Source organism: Trichomycterus rosablanca, chromosome 8, assembly GCF_030014385.1.
Source record: "Trichomycterus rosablanca isolate fTriRos1 chromosome 8, fTriRos1.hap1, whole genome shotgun sequence".
Classification (NCBI taxonomy): domain Eukaryota; kingdom Metazoa; phylum Chordata; class Actinopteri; order Siluriformes; family Trichomycteridae; genus Trichomycterus; species Trichomycterus rosablanca.
In genome coordinates this window covers 1,034,883-1,055,802 of record NC_085995.1, presented here as the reverse complement: position 1 = coordinate 1,055,802, position 20,920 = coordinate 1,034,883, and the positions used below count along the sequence as shown (strand labels likewise).

Genomic DNA, 20,920 nt, shown 5'->3' with positions numbered 1-20,920 from the left:
TATTGGGACGCCAATTCTTATTTCTGAAGTCATGTGTTTCAGCCACAACAAGCTAACAGGTTTAATAAATCAATCCAACTTTGCAGCAACAGTTTAGGGAAGGTCCTTTCCTGCTCCAGCATGACTGTGCCCCTACTGGACAGCTCTGGAATGAACCGGAATGTCAACGTACAAGCGCTGTCATCTGAACGGGCACAAATCCCCACAGACACACTCCAAAGTGTTGTGAGAAGCTTCTCAGAAGAGCGGCTGTTTTTCTAGCAAACTCAGGGTCGGGCGTCCAAATACTTTTGGCCTGTATAGTTTATACAACTGCCTCTAGTTGCTCCTGAAGTTTGGTATGGAGGGATCGGTGCTTGGGGCACAAATTCCCACAGACGTACTTCCAAGTCTGGTGAGAAGCTTCTCAGAAGAGCGGCTGGTGTTCTAGCTGAAACGGGACATCGGACAAGCTCACAGTCGGGCGTCCGAATACTTTTGGCTGTATAATGCACATAATTATGACCTCACAAATGCACTTTTGCCTGAAAGGGCACAAATTTCCACAGACACACTCCAAACACCTTTGACTTTCTAGCAAGTGGAGGCTCTTGTAGCCTCAAACAACAAGGTGGACAATTCAATATCAATGCCCATGGTCAGGAACCATTTGGACCAAGCTCATGTCCGGGCGTCCACATACTTTTGGCCACAGAGAAAACGGGTCACCAAGAGAGGAGCTGGCAAGTCTGAAAAAGAGGAACCAGTATGTGTGGTTAAGGTGGTTAAGTGGTTAGTGGTTAAGGTACTGGACTAAAAGGTCAGAAGGTCACTGGTTCAAACCCCATCGCTGCCAGGTTGCCACTGTTGGGCCCTTAAGCAAGGCCCTTACCCCTCAATTGCTTAGACTGTATACTGTTGTAAGTTGCTTTGGATAAAAGCGTCTGTTAAATGCTGAAAATGTAAACGTATATGGACATAGAAAGTCTTCCACCTGGAGCAAGCACCTCTTTTAAGGTCAGGTAACCTCCGTGCCCCCTCTGCTGACCCAAAATGGCATTGCAGAAGGTCAGGAATCACTGTTTTTTTTAGCTGCTCTCCCAGCGTCTTCAAACTGGTTTTATAGATTTATTGTTGTGGTTTCCAGTATGTAACGGAGGGTTCCGCCCTCCAGACCTCGCGGCGTTCGTTCATCCTGCGTCGTTTTGAATCGCCTGAATAACACGGACGTTTACGAGGCTCAGCTAAGAAATCATAATTATCTGAGGAATCTATAATTATGGATCGGTTTGCAGTTCCCCGGGACCCCCGGCGGAGACGAGCGTAATTATTGTGTTCTTAACTAAAGCGCCGTAAATAAACACATCGAGTTCACTGTGTTCAGGCAGTAAAATCACTTCATGCTGCAGAGAAACAGGTGAAAATCACACAGCCGAAAGTATCCGGACACCTGAGCAGGAGCTAATCGGACGTCCCGTTTTCAAAAACAGTGACGCCTCTGTGTGATCTTTTCATCTAGAACAGCCGCCGCCCTTCTGAGAGAGACTTTGAAGTGAGTCTGTGGGGATTTGTGCTCGTTTAGCCTCGAATGATGTTCCAGTTCATTCCAAAGCTGTTCAATAAGGCCAAGATTTTCTTCATCTCTCTGTAGCTCGATCTGTAGTCTGATAGGTAGATGGTATAAAGCAGTGCATTATGGGATGTGTAGTCTGATATGTAGATGGTATAAAGCAGTGCATTATGGGATGTGTAGTCTGCTATGTAGATGGTATAAAGCAGTGCATTATGGGATCTGTAGTCTGATATGTAGATGGTATAAAGCAGTGCATTATAGGATGTGTAGTCTGCTATGTAGATGGTATAAAGCAGTGCATTATGGGATGTGTAGTCTGCTATGTAGATGGTATAAAGCAGTGCATTATGGGATGTGTAGTCTGCTATGTAGATGGTATAAAGCAGTGCATTATGGGATGTGTAGTCTGATATGTAGATGGTATAAAGCAGTGCATTATGGGATGTGTAGTCTGATAGGTAGATGGTATAAAGCAGTGCATTATGGGATGTGTAGTCTGATATGTAGATGGTATAAAGCAGTGCATTATGGGATGTGTAGTCTGCTATGTAGATGGTATAAAGCAGTGCATTATGGGATCTGTAGTCTGATATGTAGATGGTATAAAGCAGTGCATTATAGGATGTGTAGTCTGCTATGTAGATGGTATAAAGCAGTGCATTATGGGATGTGTAGTCTGCTATGTAGATGGTATAAAGCAGTGCATTATGGGATGTGTAGTCTGATATGTAGATGGTATAAAGCAGTGCATTATGGGATGTGTAGTCTGCTATGTAGATGGTATAAAGCAGTGCATTATGGGATGTGTAGTCTGCTATGTAGATGGTATAAAGCAGTGCATTATGGGATGTGTAGTCTGCTATGTAGATGGTATAAAGCAGTGCATTATGGGATATGTAGTCTGATATGTAGATGGTATAAAGCAGTGCATTATGGGATGTGTAGTCTGATATGTAGATGGTATAAAGCAGTGCATTATGGGATGTGTAGTCTGCTATGTAGATGGTATAAAGCAGTGCATTATGGGATGTGTAGTCTGCTATGTAGATGGTATAAAGCAGTGCATTATGGGATGTGTAGTCTGATATGTAGATGGTATAAAGCAGTGCATTATGGGATGTGTAGTCTGATATGTAGATGGTATAAAGCAGTGCATTATGGGATGTGTAGTCTGCTATGTAGATGGTATAAAGCAGTGCATTATGGGATGTGTAGTCTGCTATGTAGATGGTATAAAGCAGTGCATTATGGGATGTGTAGTCTGATATGTAGATGGTATAAAGCAGTGCATTATGGGATGTGTAGTCTGATATGTAGATGGTATAAAGCAGTGCATTATGGGATGTGTAGTCTGATATGTAGATGGTATAAAGCAGTGCATTATGGGATGTGTAGTCTGCTATGTAGATGGTATAAAGCAGTGCATTATGGGATGTGTAGTCTGATATGTAGATGGTATAAAGCAGTGCATTATGGGATGTGTAGTCTGATATGTAGATGGTATAAAGCAGTGCATTATGGGATGTGTAGTCTGATATGTAGATGGTATAAAGCAGTGCATTATGGGATGTGTAGTCTGATATGTAGATGGTATAAAGCAGTGCATTATGGGATGTGTAGTCTGCTATGTAGATGGTATAAAGCAGTGCATTATGGGATGTGTAGTCTGATATGTAGATGGTATAAAGCAGTGCATTATGGGATGTGTAGTCTGCTATGTAGATGGTATAAAACAGTGCATTATGGGATGTGTAGTCTGATAGGTAGATGGTATAAAGCAGTGCATTATGGGATGTGTAGTCTGATAGGTAGATGGTATAAAGCAGTGCATTATGGGATGTGTAGTCTGATAGGTAGATGGTATAAAGCACTGACTTGTGGGACTTGTGGTCCATCAGGCTGTTGTCCATGTCCAGGATGGCGGCTGCGTGGCTGATGAGGCGGCTGTTGTAGTTGATGGAGTTCTTCCTCAGTGTGAGGAGACTCTGACAGAAGTTCACGCCCATCTCCTCCAGCTCTCGCGTCCCCGTCTGCAGACCCTGTAACACCCCAAAAATAAACCCAAAACAGAGATTGGTGTGTGACTCTCTGTGCGCCATACGGATCTCCTAAAGTCCCAATACACGGCTCTGCATCAACAGTACCTTCACATATATGCAAGTCACCCATATATAGGGGCATAAACAGCTAAATCCGATCGCTCTAAAGGGCGTCCACATACTTCTGGCCCTGTAATGTAAAATCGATGTTCTGCTCTCAGGCGAAGTGAGACGGTAGCGATTGTTTTCTGGGGGGTGGGGGGTTATTGATGCACATCGACCTTTAACAAATGAAAGTAATCTTATCTGCATCGCTGAGGCGGCGGCTCTAATCTCCTCACATCGGCGACTTTCTCCAACCCCTCGAATTAAACGCTCGCTCCATTTACGCCCCTTTTTTTAGCTCGGGACTAAATCAAGCTGTTGTGAGGAAACTATCTTAATGAGATCAGAGCGGGAGCGTGGGCGTGGCGGGGTGACGAGTTTCTGCAGATCCTCGGTACGAAAGAAACGCTCGGAAACGCTCGTCCTGATACTTCTGACCATGTAATGTACGGGTGGTATTAACGTCCAATCCATGTCTGGAAAGATCTGTGTGAGAACTGCCCTGTTCAGAACATGAGCTATCGACCGCTCCGACTGGATCTGAGACGAGTCCGTTGATTCTATTTCACCTCAGCGAATAGAATTAAACCTGATCTGATCTACAGAACCCTGCCGACACTCCGTGTGTTTGCCTGTAATTGAAAACTTTACGATTAATTAAAGTCACGCTTATTAATTTCAGCCTAAGAGGAACCAAGAGGATAAAAACTGCTGAGGAAGATGATCACCACTAAACGAGTGTATGGAAGCGCCAGAACAGAAAAGCAGCTCCTGAACCACGTTAAGTCCAGTGAGTTACGTTTCGTTGGGCGTGTGGTGATGCAGGGTTATGACGGGACTCGTGGAAAGACGTGGAGGACCGAGGACTGTGCAGCCAACCATCACAAAGAAAAGACGACGTAGTGATATGCAAACCAGTGTCATAATTTTCAGCGTCATGTTTCTGCCGCATTCAGGTCTAATAAATCAATTATATAAAGGAAATGCTTCTAACTTTGCAGCAACAGTTTAGGGAAGGCCCGCTCCTGTTCCAGCATGACTGTCACAAATACTGGCACAAATTCCCACACTCTTCTCAGAGGAGTTACTGTTATATTTACAGTGCCTTGCAAAAGTATTCAGCCCCCTTGAACTTTTCAACCTTTTGCCACATTTCAGGCTTCAAACATAACGATATGAAATTGTAATTTTTTGTGAAGAATCAACAACAAGTGGGACACAATCGTGAAGTAGAACGAAATTTATTGGATATTTTAAACTTTTTTTAGAAATAAAAAACTGAAAAGTGGGGCGTGCAATATTATTCGGCCCCCTTGCGTTAATACTTTGTAGCGCCACCTTTTGCTGCGATTACAGCTGCAAGTCGCTTGGGGTATGTCTCTATCAGTTTTGCACATCAAGAGACAGAAATTTTTGCCCATTCTTCCTTGCAAAACAGCTCGAGCTCAGTGAGGTTGGATGGAGAGCGTTTGTGAACAGCAGTTTTCAGCTCTTTCCACAGATTCTCGATGGGATTCAGGTCTGGACTTTGACTTGGCCATTCTAACACCTGGATACGTTTATTTGTGAACCATTCCATTGTAGATTTTGCTTTATGTTTTGGATCATTGTCTTGTTGGAAGATAAATCTCCGTCCCAGTCTCAGGTCTTTTGCAGACTGCAACAGGTTTTCTTCCAGAATGGTCCTGTATTTGGCTCCATCCATCTTCCCATCAATTTTAACCATCTTCCCTGTCCCTGCTGAAGAAAAGCAGGCCCAAACCATGATGCTGCCACCACCATGTTTGACAGTGGGGATGGTGTGTTCAGGGTGATGAGCTGTGTTGCTTTTACGCCAAACATAACGTTTTGCATTGTGGCCAAAAAGTTCGATTTTGGTTTCATCTGACCAGAGCACCTTCTTCCACATGTTTGGTGTGTCTCCCAGGTGACTTTTTATAGATATCTTTGAGAAATGGCTTTCTTCTTGCCACTCTTCTATAAAGGCCAGATTTGTGCAGTGTACGACTGATTGTGTCCTATGGACAGAGTCTCCCACCTCAGCTGTAGATCTCTGCAGTTCATTCAGAGTGATCATGGGCCTCTTGGCTGCATCTCTGATCAGTCTTCTCCTTGTTTGAGCTGAAAGTTTAGAGGGACGGCCGGGTCTTGGTAGATTTGCAGTGGTCTGATACAACTTCCATTTCAATATGATCGCTTGCACAGTGCTCCTTGAGATGTTTAAAGCTTGGGAAATCTTTTTGTATCCAAATCCGGCTTTAAACTTCTCCACAACAGTATCTCGGACCTGCCTGGTGTGTTCCTTGGTCTTCATGATGCTCACTGCGCTTTAAACAGAACTCTGAGACTGTCACAGAGCAGGTGCATTTATACGGAGACTTGATTACACACAGGTGGATTCTATTTATCACCATCAGTCATTTAGGTCAACATTGGATCATTCAGAGATCCTCACTGAACTTCTGGAGTGAGTTTGCTGCACTGAAAGTAAAGGGGCTGAATAATATTGCACGCCCCACTTTTTAGTTTTTTATTTCTAAAAAAAGTTTAAAATATCCAATAAATTTCGTTCTACTTCACGATTGTGTCCCACTTGTTGTTGATTCTTCACGAAAAATTACAATTTCATATCGTTATGTTTGAAGCCTGAAATGTGGCAAAAGGTTGAAAAGTTCAAGGGGGCTGAATACTTTTGCAAGGCACTGTACATTTAGAACCTTTAGCGGACGCTTTTATCTAAACCGAAATACAGACGCAAACAGTCCAAGCAATCGAGAATTAAGGGCCTTGCTCAAGGGCCCAACAGTGGCAACCTGACAGTGGTGGGTTTGAACCAGCAACCTTCTGATTACTAGTCCAGTACCTTAACCGCTAGGCTACACCTGCCCCTGCTCTAGCTTAAATGACAATGAAAAATTAATAAATATATAAATATACTGTCAATATATTACCAGCATTAGTGTAAGTTTACACATTTCACCATCTACAGTCCATAATATTATTAAAGGATTCTGGACTCTCCGAGTTCGAATCTCAGCTCTGCTGCCGGTCGGCTGGGCGCCCCCTAGCAGGCACAACTGGCACTGCAGACAGTGCAGCGGACAAACTCGGCCACTAGTCTGCCAGGTGGGAAAAGACCGGACTTAAAACGGGGCGTGGTCTTCAACGCTGACTGAGCAAACCAGACACAGAGGTCAGTCACTCTGAGACGTCCGAATACTTTTGGCCTTGTTCTTATTAGCGTGAATGAGCTCCGTGGCGGAGGAGCGCTCCTCACCGGCACTTTTTAATCCGCGATCAATCAGGCCTCGACCCGAACATCGAGCATCTGCGGCTCCACCTGCTCACAATATGTCTGAGTCCTAATGAAGCATTTCAGGGGTTTTTTTACCCCAACAGCGCAAATATGGACACCGTTAAGGAGCCGGAATGATTTCACAGCTCCACCAGGATTCAGCGGAGGGAGGAAATAATATTAATAACGTTATCAGTTCCAAAAAAGTTGGGACAGCAGGAAAATATCAATTTAAACAAAAAGAGATGATTTGTAATCTGCACAAAGAAGATATGTTATTGATATATACACAATATACTTACTGATTTCTTATATATACAGCGGTACCTTGTAACTCGATGTCCCCTAAATTCGAAATCTTTGAAACTTGAAAGCCCTTTGTGGAGAAATTTGTACCTTAAACTGGACATGTGTGGGACCGCTGCTTTGTTCAGTAAAACCGGATCAGCGTGTGAATCTGATCTGAATCTGCATCAGTGTGGAATAAGCGTCAGATCCAGGGTTACAGCTCCACATGTATCTGTGTTTATCTGGATTCTCCTCCCTGTTTCACTTTTAAACTTGTGTTACAGCTCCAGCTTCTGAGAAATGGTGAGAATCAGAATCAGCTTCTCCCAGAGTCTAAAACACTTCTGGTTCAGAATAAAGCTTAACGTGGTTTAATGTAGTAAAAGAAGGAGACAGGAGCACTAAACTTCTCTTCATTATTACTGCTCATAAGTTCCTCCACTAATCACATTCCTCACTCGCTGTTTTACTACAGTAAGTCACAGTGAGTTTTGTTCACCGCCGTCACACTTCATAGGAAATAACGGCACAGCGGCGCAGAAGCGGTTTTGTCACTTCTCATGTGAATGTGCCGGTGCTGAAGGGAATACGGTATTCCAAGATCATCCATCATCTCCACCATTAAGAAGCGTCAGGAAACAATAAAGAAGTAAAACTAAAGTGCAGCTTTTATTGTATTTTTATTGATATTTAACTGTTTGTAATTGTATTTCAGTGTGTTTATATTATATTTGTGTTATTTTCAGTGTTTAAGTGTCAAAAACAGCCTCATTATTTTACATGAGACTAAAATATCAGCAGCTCCACGGGACCATGGATGCATTAACAGGTTTCCCAAACATCCTTATGGGGAAAAATACCTTGAAACTTGACATCTTTAAAACTCGACGCCACTCCCAGAACCGACTGACATCCAGTTTTAAGGTACCGGTGTATTCCTAATTTTAGGTTCCAAAAAAAGTTAAGACGGGGCAAATTATAACCAGAAAGCTGCCATGATTTGGTATAAAATGAGCGTTAGCATTTTTGCAATCACAAGGAATTTACAGATCTCACCATCTACCGTCCATAATATAATTAAAGGATTCAGAATTATGTACAAATTCCAAAAGAGTTCGAATAAGTTCGAATCTCAGCTCTGCTACCGGTCAGCCGGGCGTCCCCTACAATCGGCCGCTAGTCTGCTGGGTGGGAAAAGATGGGACTAAAAAGTGGGCGGGGTCTTCGAGGCTGTGTAAGGACCCTGGTTAGCAGCCCGAGGTGCCTGGAGGAACGTGGAGATCAGGGCGTGACTCTCCGTACAGGTGAATAGGAACTGGTCGGTGAAGGGAGGGCGTGTCAGGAGAACATCCCCTCCTCGTACACCATCGGGGTCTCCAGCACAGGAAGAGGAACTGATTATGACTAAGCTGCATAAAAGAAATAATAACGAGATGCATGTTCCTGACCGACCTTGTAGATGCCCTGATTGCACCCGTTGTAGGTGCTCTCCATGGTGTAGCTCCTCAGAACCCCCATCTCCCGCCACACCACCACCCTCGCCGTCGACGCCCGAGACTTCTCCACCAGGAAGTTGCAGCTGTTGAAGGAGAACGCCGGAGCGATTCGGTCCAGGGTTTTAGCGATCGTCTGAAAGAAAAACAAGCAAGAAGGTCCTGGGTTCGATTCCCAGGTGGAGTGTGAGGGTCGTTTGCATGTTCTCCCCGTGTCTGTGTGGGTTTCCTCAAGTCTGTGTGTGTGTGTATGTGTTTGTGTGTGTGTGTGTGTGTGTGTGTGTGTGTGTGTGTGTGTGTGTGTGTGTGTGTGTGCAGACGTGTGTGTATGTGGTGCTTTGTGTATGTGGTACCCACCCTGTACCCAGGATCCTCCTTCAGTGAGCTGGTGTTGACGGTGGACCCGGACTGCCAGAGCGTCTCCTTCACGCTGCAGCCGTACAGGAACGCGTTATTCTTCCTCGAGTGTCCGTGATAGTCACAAAAGACCTGCAGCAACCCGAGACAGAGCCGAGTTAAAAAACCCACATCTAAATACTAAAAACTTGCTAATTTAGAATCAATCCCAGTATCAACCCCAGTATCAATCCCAGTATCAATCCCATAATCAACCCCAGTATCAATCCCAGTATTAATTGTAGTATCAATCCTAGTATTAACCATAGTATTAATCCCAGTATCAATCCCAGTATCAATCCCAGTATCAATCCCATAATCAATCCCAGTATCAATCCTAGTATCAGTCTTAGCCGGCGCTATGGGGGCGCTGGGGTGGACATTGCCCAGCCCAGATTTTATCACTGCCCCCCCCCCCCCAGAACCGGGGATGAATCCCAGTATTTACATTTACATTTTCAGCATTTAGCAGACACTTTTATCCAAAGCGACTTACACAATGAGCGGAACACGATGAGCAGTTGAGGGTTAAGGGCCTTGCTCAGGGACCCAACAGTGGCAACTTGGTGGTGGCGGGGCTTGAACCGGCAACCTTCTGTTTACTAGTCCAGTACCTTAACCACTGAGCTATCACTGCCCAGTACCAATCCCAGCATCTATTCCAGTATCAATCAAAATATCAATCCCATAATCAATCCTAGCATCAATTCCAGTATCAATCCTAGTTTCAACCCCAGTGTCAATCCTAGTATCAATCCTAGTACCAATCCCAGAATCAATCCTAGTATCAACCCCAGTATCAACCCTAGTATTAACCCCAGTATCAATCCCAGTATCAACCCTAGTATCAATCCTAGTATTAACCCCAGTATCAACCCTAGTATTAACCCCAGTATCAATCCCAGTATCAACCCTAGTATCAATCCTAGTATTAACCCCAGTATCAATCCTAGTATTAACCCAAGTATCAATCCCAGTATCAACCCTAGTATCAATCCTAGTATTAACCCCAGTATCAACCCTAGTATCAATCCTAGTATTAACCCCAGTATCAATTCTAGTATTAACTCGAGTATCAATCCTAGTATTAACCCCAGTATCAATCCCAGTATCAACCCTAGTATCAATCCTAGTATCAATCCCAGTATCAATTCCAGTATCAACCCTAGTATCAATCCCATTATCAATCCCAGTATCAATCCCAGTATCAATCTTAGCAGGGCCGGCGCTATGGGGGCGCTGGGGTGGACATTGCCCAGCCCAGATTTTATCACTGCCCCCCCAATCAACACAGTCCAGAACCGGGGCTGAATCCCAGTATCAATCCCAGCATCTATTCCAGTATCAATCCCAATATCAATCCCATAATCAATCCTAGCATCAATTCCAGTATCAAACCCAGCATCAATTCCAGTATCAATCCTAGTTTCAATCCCAGTGTCAATCCTAGTATCAATCCCAGAATCAATCCTAGTATTAACCCCAGTATCAACCCTAGTATTAACCCCAGTATCAATCCCAGTATCAACCCCAGTATCAATCCTAGTATTAACCCCAGTATCAATCCCAGTATCAACCCTAGTATCAATCCTAGTATTAACCCCAGTATCAATCCTAGTATTAACCCCAGTATCAACCCTAGTATTAACCCCAGTATCAATCCCAGTATCAACCCTGTATCAATCCTAGTTTCAACCCCAGTATCAATCCTAGTATTAACCCCAGTATCAATCCCAGTATCAATCCCAGTATCAACCCTAGTATCAATCCTAGTATTAACCCCAGTATCAACCCTAGTATCAATCCTAGTATTAACCCGAGTATCAATCCTAGTATTAACCCCAGTATCAACCCTAGTATCAATCCTAGTATCAATCCTAGTATCAATCCCAGTATCAACCCTAGTATCAATCCCAGTATCAACCCCAGTATCAATCCCATAATCAAACCCAGTGTTAGTCCCAGTATCAATCCTAGTTTCAGTCCCATCTTCGGTTGGGACATTTATAATGAATAATCCAGCAGCTCTTTAACACAGTTTCACCCTCTACAGGACATGATATTATTAAAAGATCTGTAGAATCCAGAGGAATCTGAGAGAATTGAATCAGCATGTTTCACCAGAAATGTTTCACTCAGAAATTCTTGTACAAACTGTTAACAGTTCTGATCAAATGCACAAACGTCGGACTCGTACCAGCGGCGGGTTCCCGGTGCTGCGGAGGTAGTACAGCAGTCCTTTGGTGTGGTAGATGGTGGGACTGAGGACCGGGTCGGGCTTCAACCACTGCCGGTTCAGATCGTCGGCGCTCAGGGAGCAGCGGTGACTGTGAGGAGAGAAGAACCAGAGACAGATCAGGATACTAAATATACAACATACAAAAACATACAGTCAAAAGTATTGGGACGCCCCTTCTAATGATTGAATTTGGCTTCTGACTTTGCAGCAACAGTTCTGCTGTCGTCCGGTCCATCTCAGATGAGTTCGGGCCCGGAGAACTCGCCTGTCATAATAGAGTTTTACATTCAAGGATCAAGTGTGCCTGTGGGAATTTATGCCTATCTATTCAACGAGAAGGTCTGGCTCACAGTCAGTGTTCCAAATTAACTCAACAGCTCTGGGATGAACCGGAACACCGACTGAGCCTCTTTTCAAAGTCTTGTGAGAAGCTTTTCTGTCTGGAACGTTTATATTAAAGACTCCTGAGGAATTATTTTGAGGGTGCTGGGGTTCAGGAGATAGTGACACTGTCACACACACACACACACACACACACACACACCGAACGCAAATTCAAAGCAGTTCAGGAGTTCAATTGACTCCCGAGCTCACAGCGACCTGCAGTTTGAAAGCTGAATTGGTTTTTGTCTCCCGGTTTAATGGGGTCACAAACTGGTTTTGCTCTTCCTCCCTCAGCCGAGCGCCAACGTACAAAATACAAAATAAACTCGACTCAGAAGGAAGGAACGAGACCAGGAACGTGAAGGACGGGGGTTTGGGTTCATCCACTGGAACGCACCCCAAATTGAGGGATCTTTATAAGCGGTGAGGGTGGGAGGAGGAGAAACCGGGCGTGTCCGAGAGAGGCTTATAGTCCGGATGAGAGCAAGCCGGATTTAGTCACGCACTGATCTCTATTATCCCCCGTCTCTGTGCAGCACCATCGATCAGCCAGCAGAGGGCGTAACTTTAGCATTAATGAAGAATCCTTAGAACCCTCTATTCCTTAGATTCCTTAGAATGGAGGGAGGAACATCAGGAGGAACATCAGGAGGAACATCAGGAGGAACATCAGGAGGAACAGAGGGAGGAATGGCAGGAGGAACGTCAAGAGAAACATCACGAGGAACAAAGGGCGGAACGGAGGGAGGAATGGCAGGAGGAACGGAGAGAGGAACAGAGGGAGGAACATCAGGAGGAACGTCAGGAGGAACGTCAGGAGGAACGTCAGGAGGAATGTCAAGAGGAACATCAGGAGGAACGGAGGGAGGAACGGAGGGAGGAATGGCAGGAGGAACGGAGGGAGGAATGGCAGGAGGAACGGAGGGAGGAACAGAAGGAGGAATGGAGGGAGGAACGTCAGAAGGAACGTCAGGAGGAACGTCAGGAGGAACGTTAGGAGGAATGTCAAGAGGAACATCAGGAGGAACGGAGGGAGGAACGGAGGGAGGAATGGCAGGAGGAATGGAGGGAGGAATGGCAGGAGGAACGTCAGGAGAAACATCAGGAGGAACGGAGGGAGGAACGTCAGAAGGAACGTCAGGAGGAACGTCAGGAGGAACAGAGGGAGGAACATCAGGAGGAACGGAGGGAGGAATGGAGGGAGGAACGGAGGGAGGAACAGAGGGAGGAACATCAGGAGGAACGGAGGGAGGAACATCAGGAGGAACGCATTGATCTCTATTATCCCCCGTCTCTGTGCAGCACCATCGATCAGCCAGCAGAGGGCGTAACTGGAGCATTAATGAAGAATCCTTAGGACCCTCTCTCCCGTAGATGAGCCAGTCATTGTCTGTGCAGACGCCTGGCCGGCCGATAGCACAGCCGAATATGTAGCAACAGTTTGGGGAAGGCCATTTCTCTTTTCTTTAGTATGACCGCCCCCCTGTGCACAAAGCAATTTCAGTGTGGAGAAACCATACAAAGTGCTGACCTTCAACCCCACTGACAACCCCTGGGATGATTTGGAACACTGACTGTGAGCCAGGCCTTCTTCGTAAATAATTAGGCATACGTTCTCACATGCACACTCCAAAATCTTGTGGAGAAATCTTGTTGATGATGATCTTGAAGCTTGATAATAAAATAAAACCATTCCAATAAGAGGAACCCTGTTTCAGCCGTCGTCCCTCCCCCCACAGACACACAGCCGTCTGTGTGGACGCCCGACCGGCTGATAAATGTTGATTTTATTTCTTTTATGAGCAGCACAGCCATCCTTTACCCCCGTGGTAATATCAGAGTAAAATCATCTGCGCTGCTCCTCTGAATTGATGTTTTTATTCCAGCTGTAATGAAGGAGACGCCGGATGTGCTTGTGCTCTAAACCCATCACGCCTGATGTACGGCTCTATAAAACAGAATTAACGTAATGAAAATCTGAACGCTCGCTTTAACGCCGGTATAAATCGGAGCTCCGAGCCTCCAGACCAATCAGGCTTATTGGAGGGCGCACGGCTGCCTACACACACGCTTTATATTTCCTTTATTTTACCGTGGAGCGCTCAGGTAAACCGGCGGGATATTAAAGTGCCACTCGAGTCTCTCGCCTCCCTCGGATGAGCGAGTTTCCTCGGGCGGGAGAGAACGCGCGAACAACTGAATATTCAAAACAACCAAAATCCATCTACAGAACAGAGACACCGAGCTGGAAGGACGAGGAAGTGAAGGACAGGACAAGAAAGGACCGGATGGGAAAGAACAGGGAGGGAAGGAAAGGTAATGAAGGAAAGGAAGGACGAGATGAGAATGACAGGACAGGAAAAGACAGGAAGGACAGAAAAGGAAAGGCAGGACAGGGAGAGAAAGGAAGGACAGGACAGGAGGACAGGACAGGACAGGACAGGAGGACAGGACAGGAGGACAGAACAGGAGGACAGGAAGGGAGACATGAGACATGAAAGGACAGAAAAGGAAAGAAAAGGACGGGAAATGTAAGGACAGAACGGGGCCGGAAGGAAAGGAAATGATCAGCATTAGTGCAAAGTTTTGCATGTTCTTCACTGCATTCTCTCATTACTTCCACATTCTTCAAAACAATTTATTTATTTGATTTTATTTATTCATTTAATGTATTTATTTTATTTTATTTTACTTTATCTATTTACTTTTATTTTATATATTAATTAGGAACAACACTTTTCATTTACTTTTATTTTATTTAATTATTTTTATTTTAATTAAGTTAATTATTTGTTTATTTATTTATTTATGTAATAATTTTATTAATTAAATTTTACTTATTGATTTATTTATTTTTTGCTCTGGTTGTTTCTTCCTCTCACAGTTGCCAGATTTCCACAGAAGCCGAACCGGGCCAAAAAATAAATACCAAACCGCGACGGCTCAGCTGTCAACGTGTCACGTCGTTCCCGAATCCGTCACGATTCAATTCGGCTCGCTCTCATTTACGCGACTGATCCCGTCACACCGTCACACCCAGACCTTCAGCGCCGGCTTCTAATGAGTCTGAGAGCACCAGAGGAGAGGAAAAACTCTCAGAGACGGAGGGATTAGGAAGGAACGTCTGGAGGAACAGAGGGCGGAATGGAGGGAGGAACGTCTGGAGGAACAGAGGGAAAAACAAAGGGAGGAACATCAGGAGGAACAGAGAGAGAAACATCAGGAGGAACGGAGGGAAAAACAAAGGGAGGAACATCAGGAGGAACAGAGAGAGGAACATCAGGAGAAACGTTGGGAGGAACATTAAGAGGAACAGAGAGAGAAGCATCATGAGGAACATCAGGAGAAACGGAGGGAGGAACCAAGAGAGGAATGAAGGGAGGAACATCAGGAAGAACGTCAGGAGAAACAGAGGGAAAAATGGAGGGAGGAGCATCAGGAGAAACATCAGGAGAAAAGTTAGGAGGAACATCAGGAGGAACGTCAGGAGAAACATCAGGAGGAGCAAAGGGAGGAACTAAGGGAGGAACGTCATGAGGAGCAAAGGGAGGAATGTCAGGAGGAATGTCTGGAGGAACATCAGGAGAAATGGAGGGAGGAATGGATGGAGGAGTGTCAGGAGGAACGTCAGAAGGAACATCAGAAGGAACGTTAGGAGGAGCGTCAGAACATCAGTAACAGAGGGAGGAATGGGGGGGGACGTCAGGAGGAACGTCAGGAGGAACCTCAGGAGGAATGAAGGGAGGAACAGAGGGAGGAACGTTAGGAAGAACGTCAGGAGGAATTATGGAAAGAACGTCAGGAGGAACGTCAGGAAGAATGTCAGGAGGAAAATCAGGAGAGAGGAACGTCAGGAGGAATGTCTGGAGGAACATCAGGAGAAACGGAGGGAGGAACATCATGAAGAATGCAGGGAGGAAAGTCATGAGGAACATCAGAAGAAACAAAGGGAGGAACATCAGGAAGAACATCAGGAGAAACAAAGGGAGGAACGTCAGGAAGAACGTCAGGAGGAACGTCAGGAGAAACGCAGGGAGGAACATCAGGAGGAACATCAGGAGGAACGTCAGAGACCTAACCCCAACTGTATTAAACACCTTTGGGATGAATTAGAACGTCGAATGCAAGCCGAACATTCTTGTCCATCGTCAGCAGAGCATCTCAGAAACCCGAGAAGAGCGGAGACTGGTGTAGCATCAAAGAGGACACCTGTGGTTTTGGAGTAGGACCTCTAATGAGCTCATGGTCTGGAGTTTCTCAGTCATGCTGGAACAGGACAGGTCCTTCCCTAAACTGTTGCTGCACACTCAGAAGGATGTGATCTCCTCTATATGACAGGTGAGTTCGGTCATTAGTCGGGGCGTCCCGATACTTTTGCCCCTCACACCGTGGACGGAACTTTTCAGCTGAATGTGGTTTGAAGGTCGTGATAAACGAGCACATTTTCATTCCTCTCATTTATATTCCTCACCGAACCGAAGCTCTGAATATATTTGCACGTTATTTTGGCCCCGGCGTGATTTTATTTCTTTATTTATTTATTGGTGTATTTTTTGGACGTATCCACGACCCCTGTGGAATAATTGGCGCCGATGTTTGTTTTCCTCTCCAGGATTTCGGGTTCCGTTCAGAACTCATGTGGAGAGTAAATAAATAATCCGCTCCGGTTTGGGCTCGTTTAGGTATTTGTGGTGTTTGAATGGTTCAGTTCCTTCTTAAAGACTGTGTAGACAAACACTACATGACCAAAAGTATGTGGACACCCACGACACTTCAAAACTGCTATCGGCCGGCCGGGCGCCTGTACGGAGGACCGTTGGGATTCATCATTACTGCTGTAATTCACCTCTGCTGGCTGATCGATGACGCTCCACAGAGACGGGGGGGTAATGGAGATCAGTGCGTGACTCTCCGTGCGCGATACGGATCTCTGTATGAACCCGTTACTAGCACAAGCACAGGTGAAGAGAAGCGGTCTGTACCAGAGCTGACATGTCAAACTCGCAAGTTCAAATCTCTGCTGTGCTGTCGGCAGGTCGGGCACCTATACAGGGTAAGGAGGGACGTGGGATTTCTAAAAACTGCTGCAGTTACACCCTCTGCTGGCTGATCGAGGCGCTACACAGATACGGGGGATAATAGAGATGAGTGTGTGACTCTCCGTGCGCTATACGGATCTCAGTATGAACCCGACTGGTGCAGGTGAAAAGAAGCGGTCGGTACTACACACAGGTCAAAAAATGAAGACACTTCAGTATTTGTAGTGGTTAAAGGGACCAATTCGTTCTATAAACACTGTATAGACAAAGACTACATGACCAAAAGTATGTGGACACCTATAATTATTTAGTAAAACACGCTGGCACACCAGAGCTGACATTTCAAACTCGCGAGTTCGAATCTCGGTCATGCTGTCGGCCGGACGGGCGCCTATACGAGGGAACGAGGGGCGTGAGATTCCTGATAACTGCTGCAGTTATGCCCTCTGCTGGCTGATCGATGGTGCTGCTCAGAGACGGGGGATAATTTGTTGGCAGGCCTTCCCCAAAGTATTGCCACACACATTTTATACACTATATGGCCAAAAGTATGTGGACACCTGACCGTGAGCTTGTGATCTTTTCAGCTAGAACAGCAACCGCTCTTCTAAGAAGGCCACAAGATTTTGAAGTGCGTCTGTGGGAACTTGTGCCCGTTCGGTCAAAAGATGACAGCCTTTATACGGCTGGGCGCTGATGTCAGTCGAGAAAGTCTCAGTTGACGTTCCGATTCATCCCAGAGCTGTCGAATGGTGCTGAGCTCAGGGCTCTTCAGCTTTTCAATCCTAAAAGACTTCAGTTTCAGTCTCTGAACCCAAACGCACATCAGCGCCCCTCTGTGCCCGATTCTCCAACCCCACGCGTGCCCGCTGTACCCCGGTCATCTCTGACCGTCTCACGGAGCACAAAAGAACCCGTAAATGTGTCTGGAAATCGAAAAGAAGAGCATAAAAGCCTCGGACGGATCCATGACCTCCTGGACATCCAGCATCGTTCACGATAAAACCAACAGTGGAGCCGCGCCGGGCGAGAAGCAGACGAAGCCAAACGCTCGATAATCGCAAAAAACGACCGACATCAAAGCTTTCATTGATGTTTGATGTGTTTGAGCGGCGGCTGAGAGCGACGATCAGAAGATTTTTGGTATGACGAGCGTTTGCTACCTCACCAGGTCGCACCGCGTCTTCGTAAGTTGTTTTTTGGGGGGTTTGGGTTTCACACCGAGCAGCAGTTTCATTTTTTCTATTCGCTATCAGTCTAATAGCCGCCGGCAGAATCTCGCCGCTAGTACCGCTCCCAGCGCGCTGGCCGAGGAGGCTGAGACCGTCATGCACCCCTCCCAACACGTATGCGGTCGCCGGAGCTGCACTGCATTTGGAGAGACACGCTAAGCATTTAAGGTCATCCACTAGGCAGGGGTAGCTCAGCGGTATGGAACTAGTAATTGGAATGTTGCTGGTTCAAGCCCCACATCTGCCAGGTTGCCACTGTTGGGTCCTTGAGCAAGGCCCTTAACCCCTCAATTATTTATAATGTATAATACGCTCACAATTGTGCAGTCTCTTTGGATAAAATGTAAATATAAATGTATACCTATATATACTATTGCAGTACCTCAAGCAGACAGCAGAGGGTGCAAATGTACAACTATACCAGCTGCTCTCGCCACAGAGGCCAGGGGTGTGATCAGCTCGAATGATGATTGGCTGCTTTTTGCATTTCCCATAGCTCAGGGGCCAAACAGGGGCACCTTGGCGATGGTGAGGCTTGAACCAACAACCTTCCAAACGTTCTGATTCCTACCTAGTCCAGTACATTAACCACTGGGCTGGAGTTAGCAGGTGATGAGTAGCGATGGCAGATTGGATGTGTCCGGCTCTCCTGGATCAGATTGGCGGCGGATTCACAATCAGGAATCGGAAACGACCAGACAAGGAAAAAAATGGCTGTTTCTGATTGGCTGGCGTATTTTGTGCCGGCACATCAGCGTTACGTCCAGCCGCAGAACTTAAGAGAGCGTTAAGATTCAGCATTATTGATTAACTTAAAGGAGTATGGGGAACTATCAGGATACCAAACCAATGAATCTAAGTCAATTGCTATGATGCTCTCAGGAAAATGTCCAGAAGAACTAGAGGGGAAAGTTCAGTTTAAATGGACTAATAAAGGATTTAGATACCTGGGTATTATTATCACACCTGTAACATCTGGATTATATGAAGAGAACTATGGGAAATTAATAAAGGAGATAAAAAAGGATTTGATTAGATGGGAGATATTGCCTTTGACCCTGACAGGAAGAATAGAAACTATTAGAATGAATGTCCTACCAAGGTTGTTGTTTTTATTTCAATCACTGCCTATTCGGGTTCCTAGCTCTACTTTTAAAGTATTAAATAAATATATATTAAAATTTGTGTGGCAAAATAAGAAAGCTAGAATTAAATATAGGACACTTCTTTGTCCAAAAGACAAAGGAGGATTAAATCTACCTAATTTAAAAAATTACTACTGGGCTGCACAATTGAGAGCGGTAATCATGTGGATAACTAAAGAGACAGATGCAATATGGGTGGGAATGGAGCAAAGGTCATGCCAAGTGGTACCATTGGAGTCACTTCCATTTTTAACTGAAAGAACACAGCGAAAATTAAAAATAGGAAATGAATGGATCAGGGGAACAATGAAAATATGGACAGTGGTGCGAAAGAAGTTAAAATTATCCAATTCCATTTGTAGAGCCACTAAAATAGCAATAAACCCAGATTTTGTGCCATCTACTATGGATGCAGGATACAAAATGTGGGCAAATAATGGGTTAATATACATTGCACAACTGTTCAGTGGGCAAAACATGAAGTCATATGAACAACTTAGACAAGAATTTGAACTACCAACTCACAACTTTTATAAATACCTCCAAGTAAGACACTACCTCCAGAAACATAGGGAATGGGAGAATATTTGCCGAGAATCATCAAAAATAGAGGAATTATTAATGACATATGCAGAAGAAGAGACTAAAAAAGGAATAATATCTAAACTGTATAAAGCGTTACAGGCGGACTCTGAAGATAATAATATAGAGGTTAAAGAAAAATGGGAGTTAGAGGCAAATATTATAGTAACAGATGACGAATGGGAAGAAACATTCATAGCAGGCCATAAACTAACTAATAGTCCAACATGGAGGGAATTTGACTGGAAAATAAAAATGAGATACTTCAATACACCTTCTGTTACATCAAAATATAGTAATACATCTGAGCTATGTTGGAGGAATTGTGGACAAGTGGGGGACTTGACTCATACATTTTGGGACTGCCCTAAATTATCAGAATTTTGGAAAAGAGTTCAAAAAGAGATTACTAAAATTTTAGGAATCAGATTTGCATTAGACCCTGCACTATATATACTAGGTATACCACCTGACAATGTGACTGACGGGGACATGATATATTTATTAAGAATTCTGCTTCTGGTAGCAAAGAAAGCGATTACAGTGTGTTGGTTAAAGCCTCAACCACCTAACATTATACAATGGAGAGATATGGTTAAAAAGGTTTTTATTATGGAGAGAATTACAGCAAGATTACAGCTAAAATCAGATTTGTTTAACAAAAAATGGTTACCATTAATGCCTGAAATGCAAGAACTGTAAATACCTCTTCTCTTAATTATTATTATTTATTTATTTATTTAATTTATGTTTTTTACCACTTTTGTTTTTTCTTTTTTGTGATTATGAATACATCTCATACATGTTGGAAATTTGTATGTATTGTTCTGTGTGATAAATAATAAAAAACCAGTTCAAAAAAAAAAGAGAGCGTTAAGAGAGACGGAGTGAGGAGGGGAAGCGGGTACGACGTTCGGAGCCTTCGCCGCTCGCTGTTATTTCTCCGGGATGATAAACTGTGCTCGCCGAGCTCCATCCATCACGCTGGCGTTTCCCAGCATCCCGTGGGGGCCTGTACAATATGTCAGTGTCACGCGTCGCGCCGCCCTCATGCATCAAAACATTTTAATACAGCTCAACCCCTGCGCTCCTGTGTCCCGGCGTCCCGGCGTCCTGGCGTTTTAAAGAGCG

At 44.8% G+C, this 20,920-nt stretch overlaps 1 protein-coding gene across 1 annotated transcript in view; it reads right to left on the bottom strand.

Annotated features, from left to right (window-relative positions):
• LOC134319209 (cytosolic carboxypeptidase 4) overlaps positions 1 to 20,920 on the bottom strand; it is a 49,123-nt gene that overhangs the window by 3,001 nt on the left and 25,202 nt on the right. Inside the window, exons 19-22 of the mRNA XM_063000257.1 lie at positions 11,366 to 11,495; positions 9,130 to 9,261; positions 8,732 to 8,908; positions 3,428 to 3,591 (exon numbers count right to left, since the gene is read on the bottom strand). Coding sequence (XP_062856327.1) covers positions 3,428 to 3,591; positions 8,732 to 8,908; positions 9,130 to 9,261; positions 11,366 to 11,495 — 603 coding nt within the window. The remainder of the gene's footprint in view (positions 1 to 3,427; positions 3,592 to 8,731; positions 8,909 to 9,129; positions 9,262 to 11,365; positions 11,496 to 20,920) is intronic.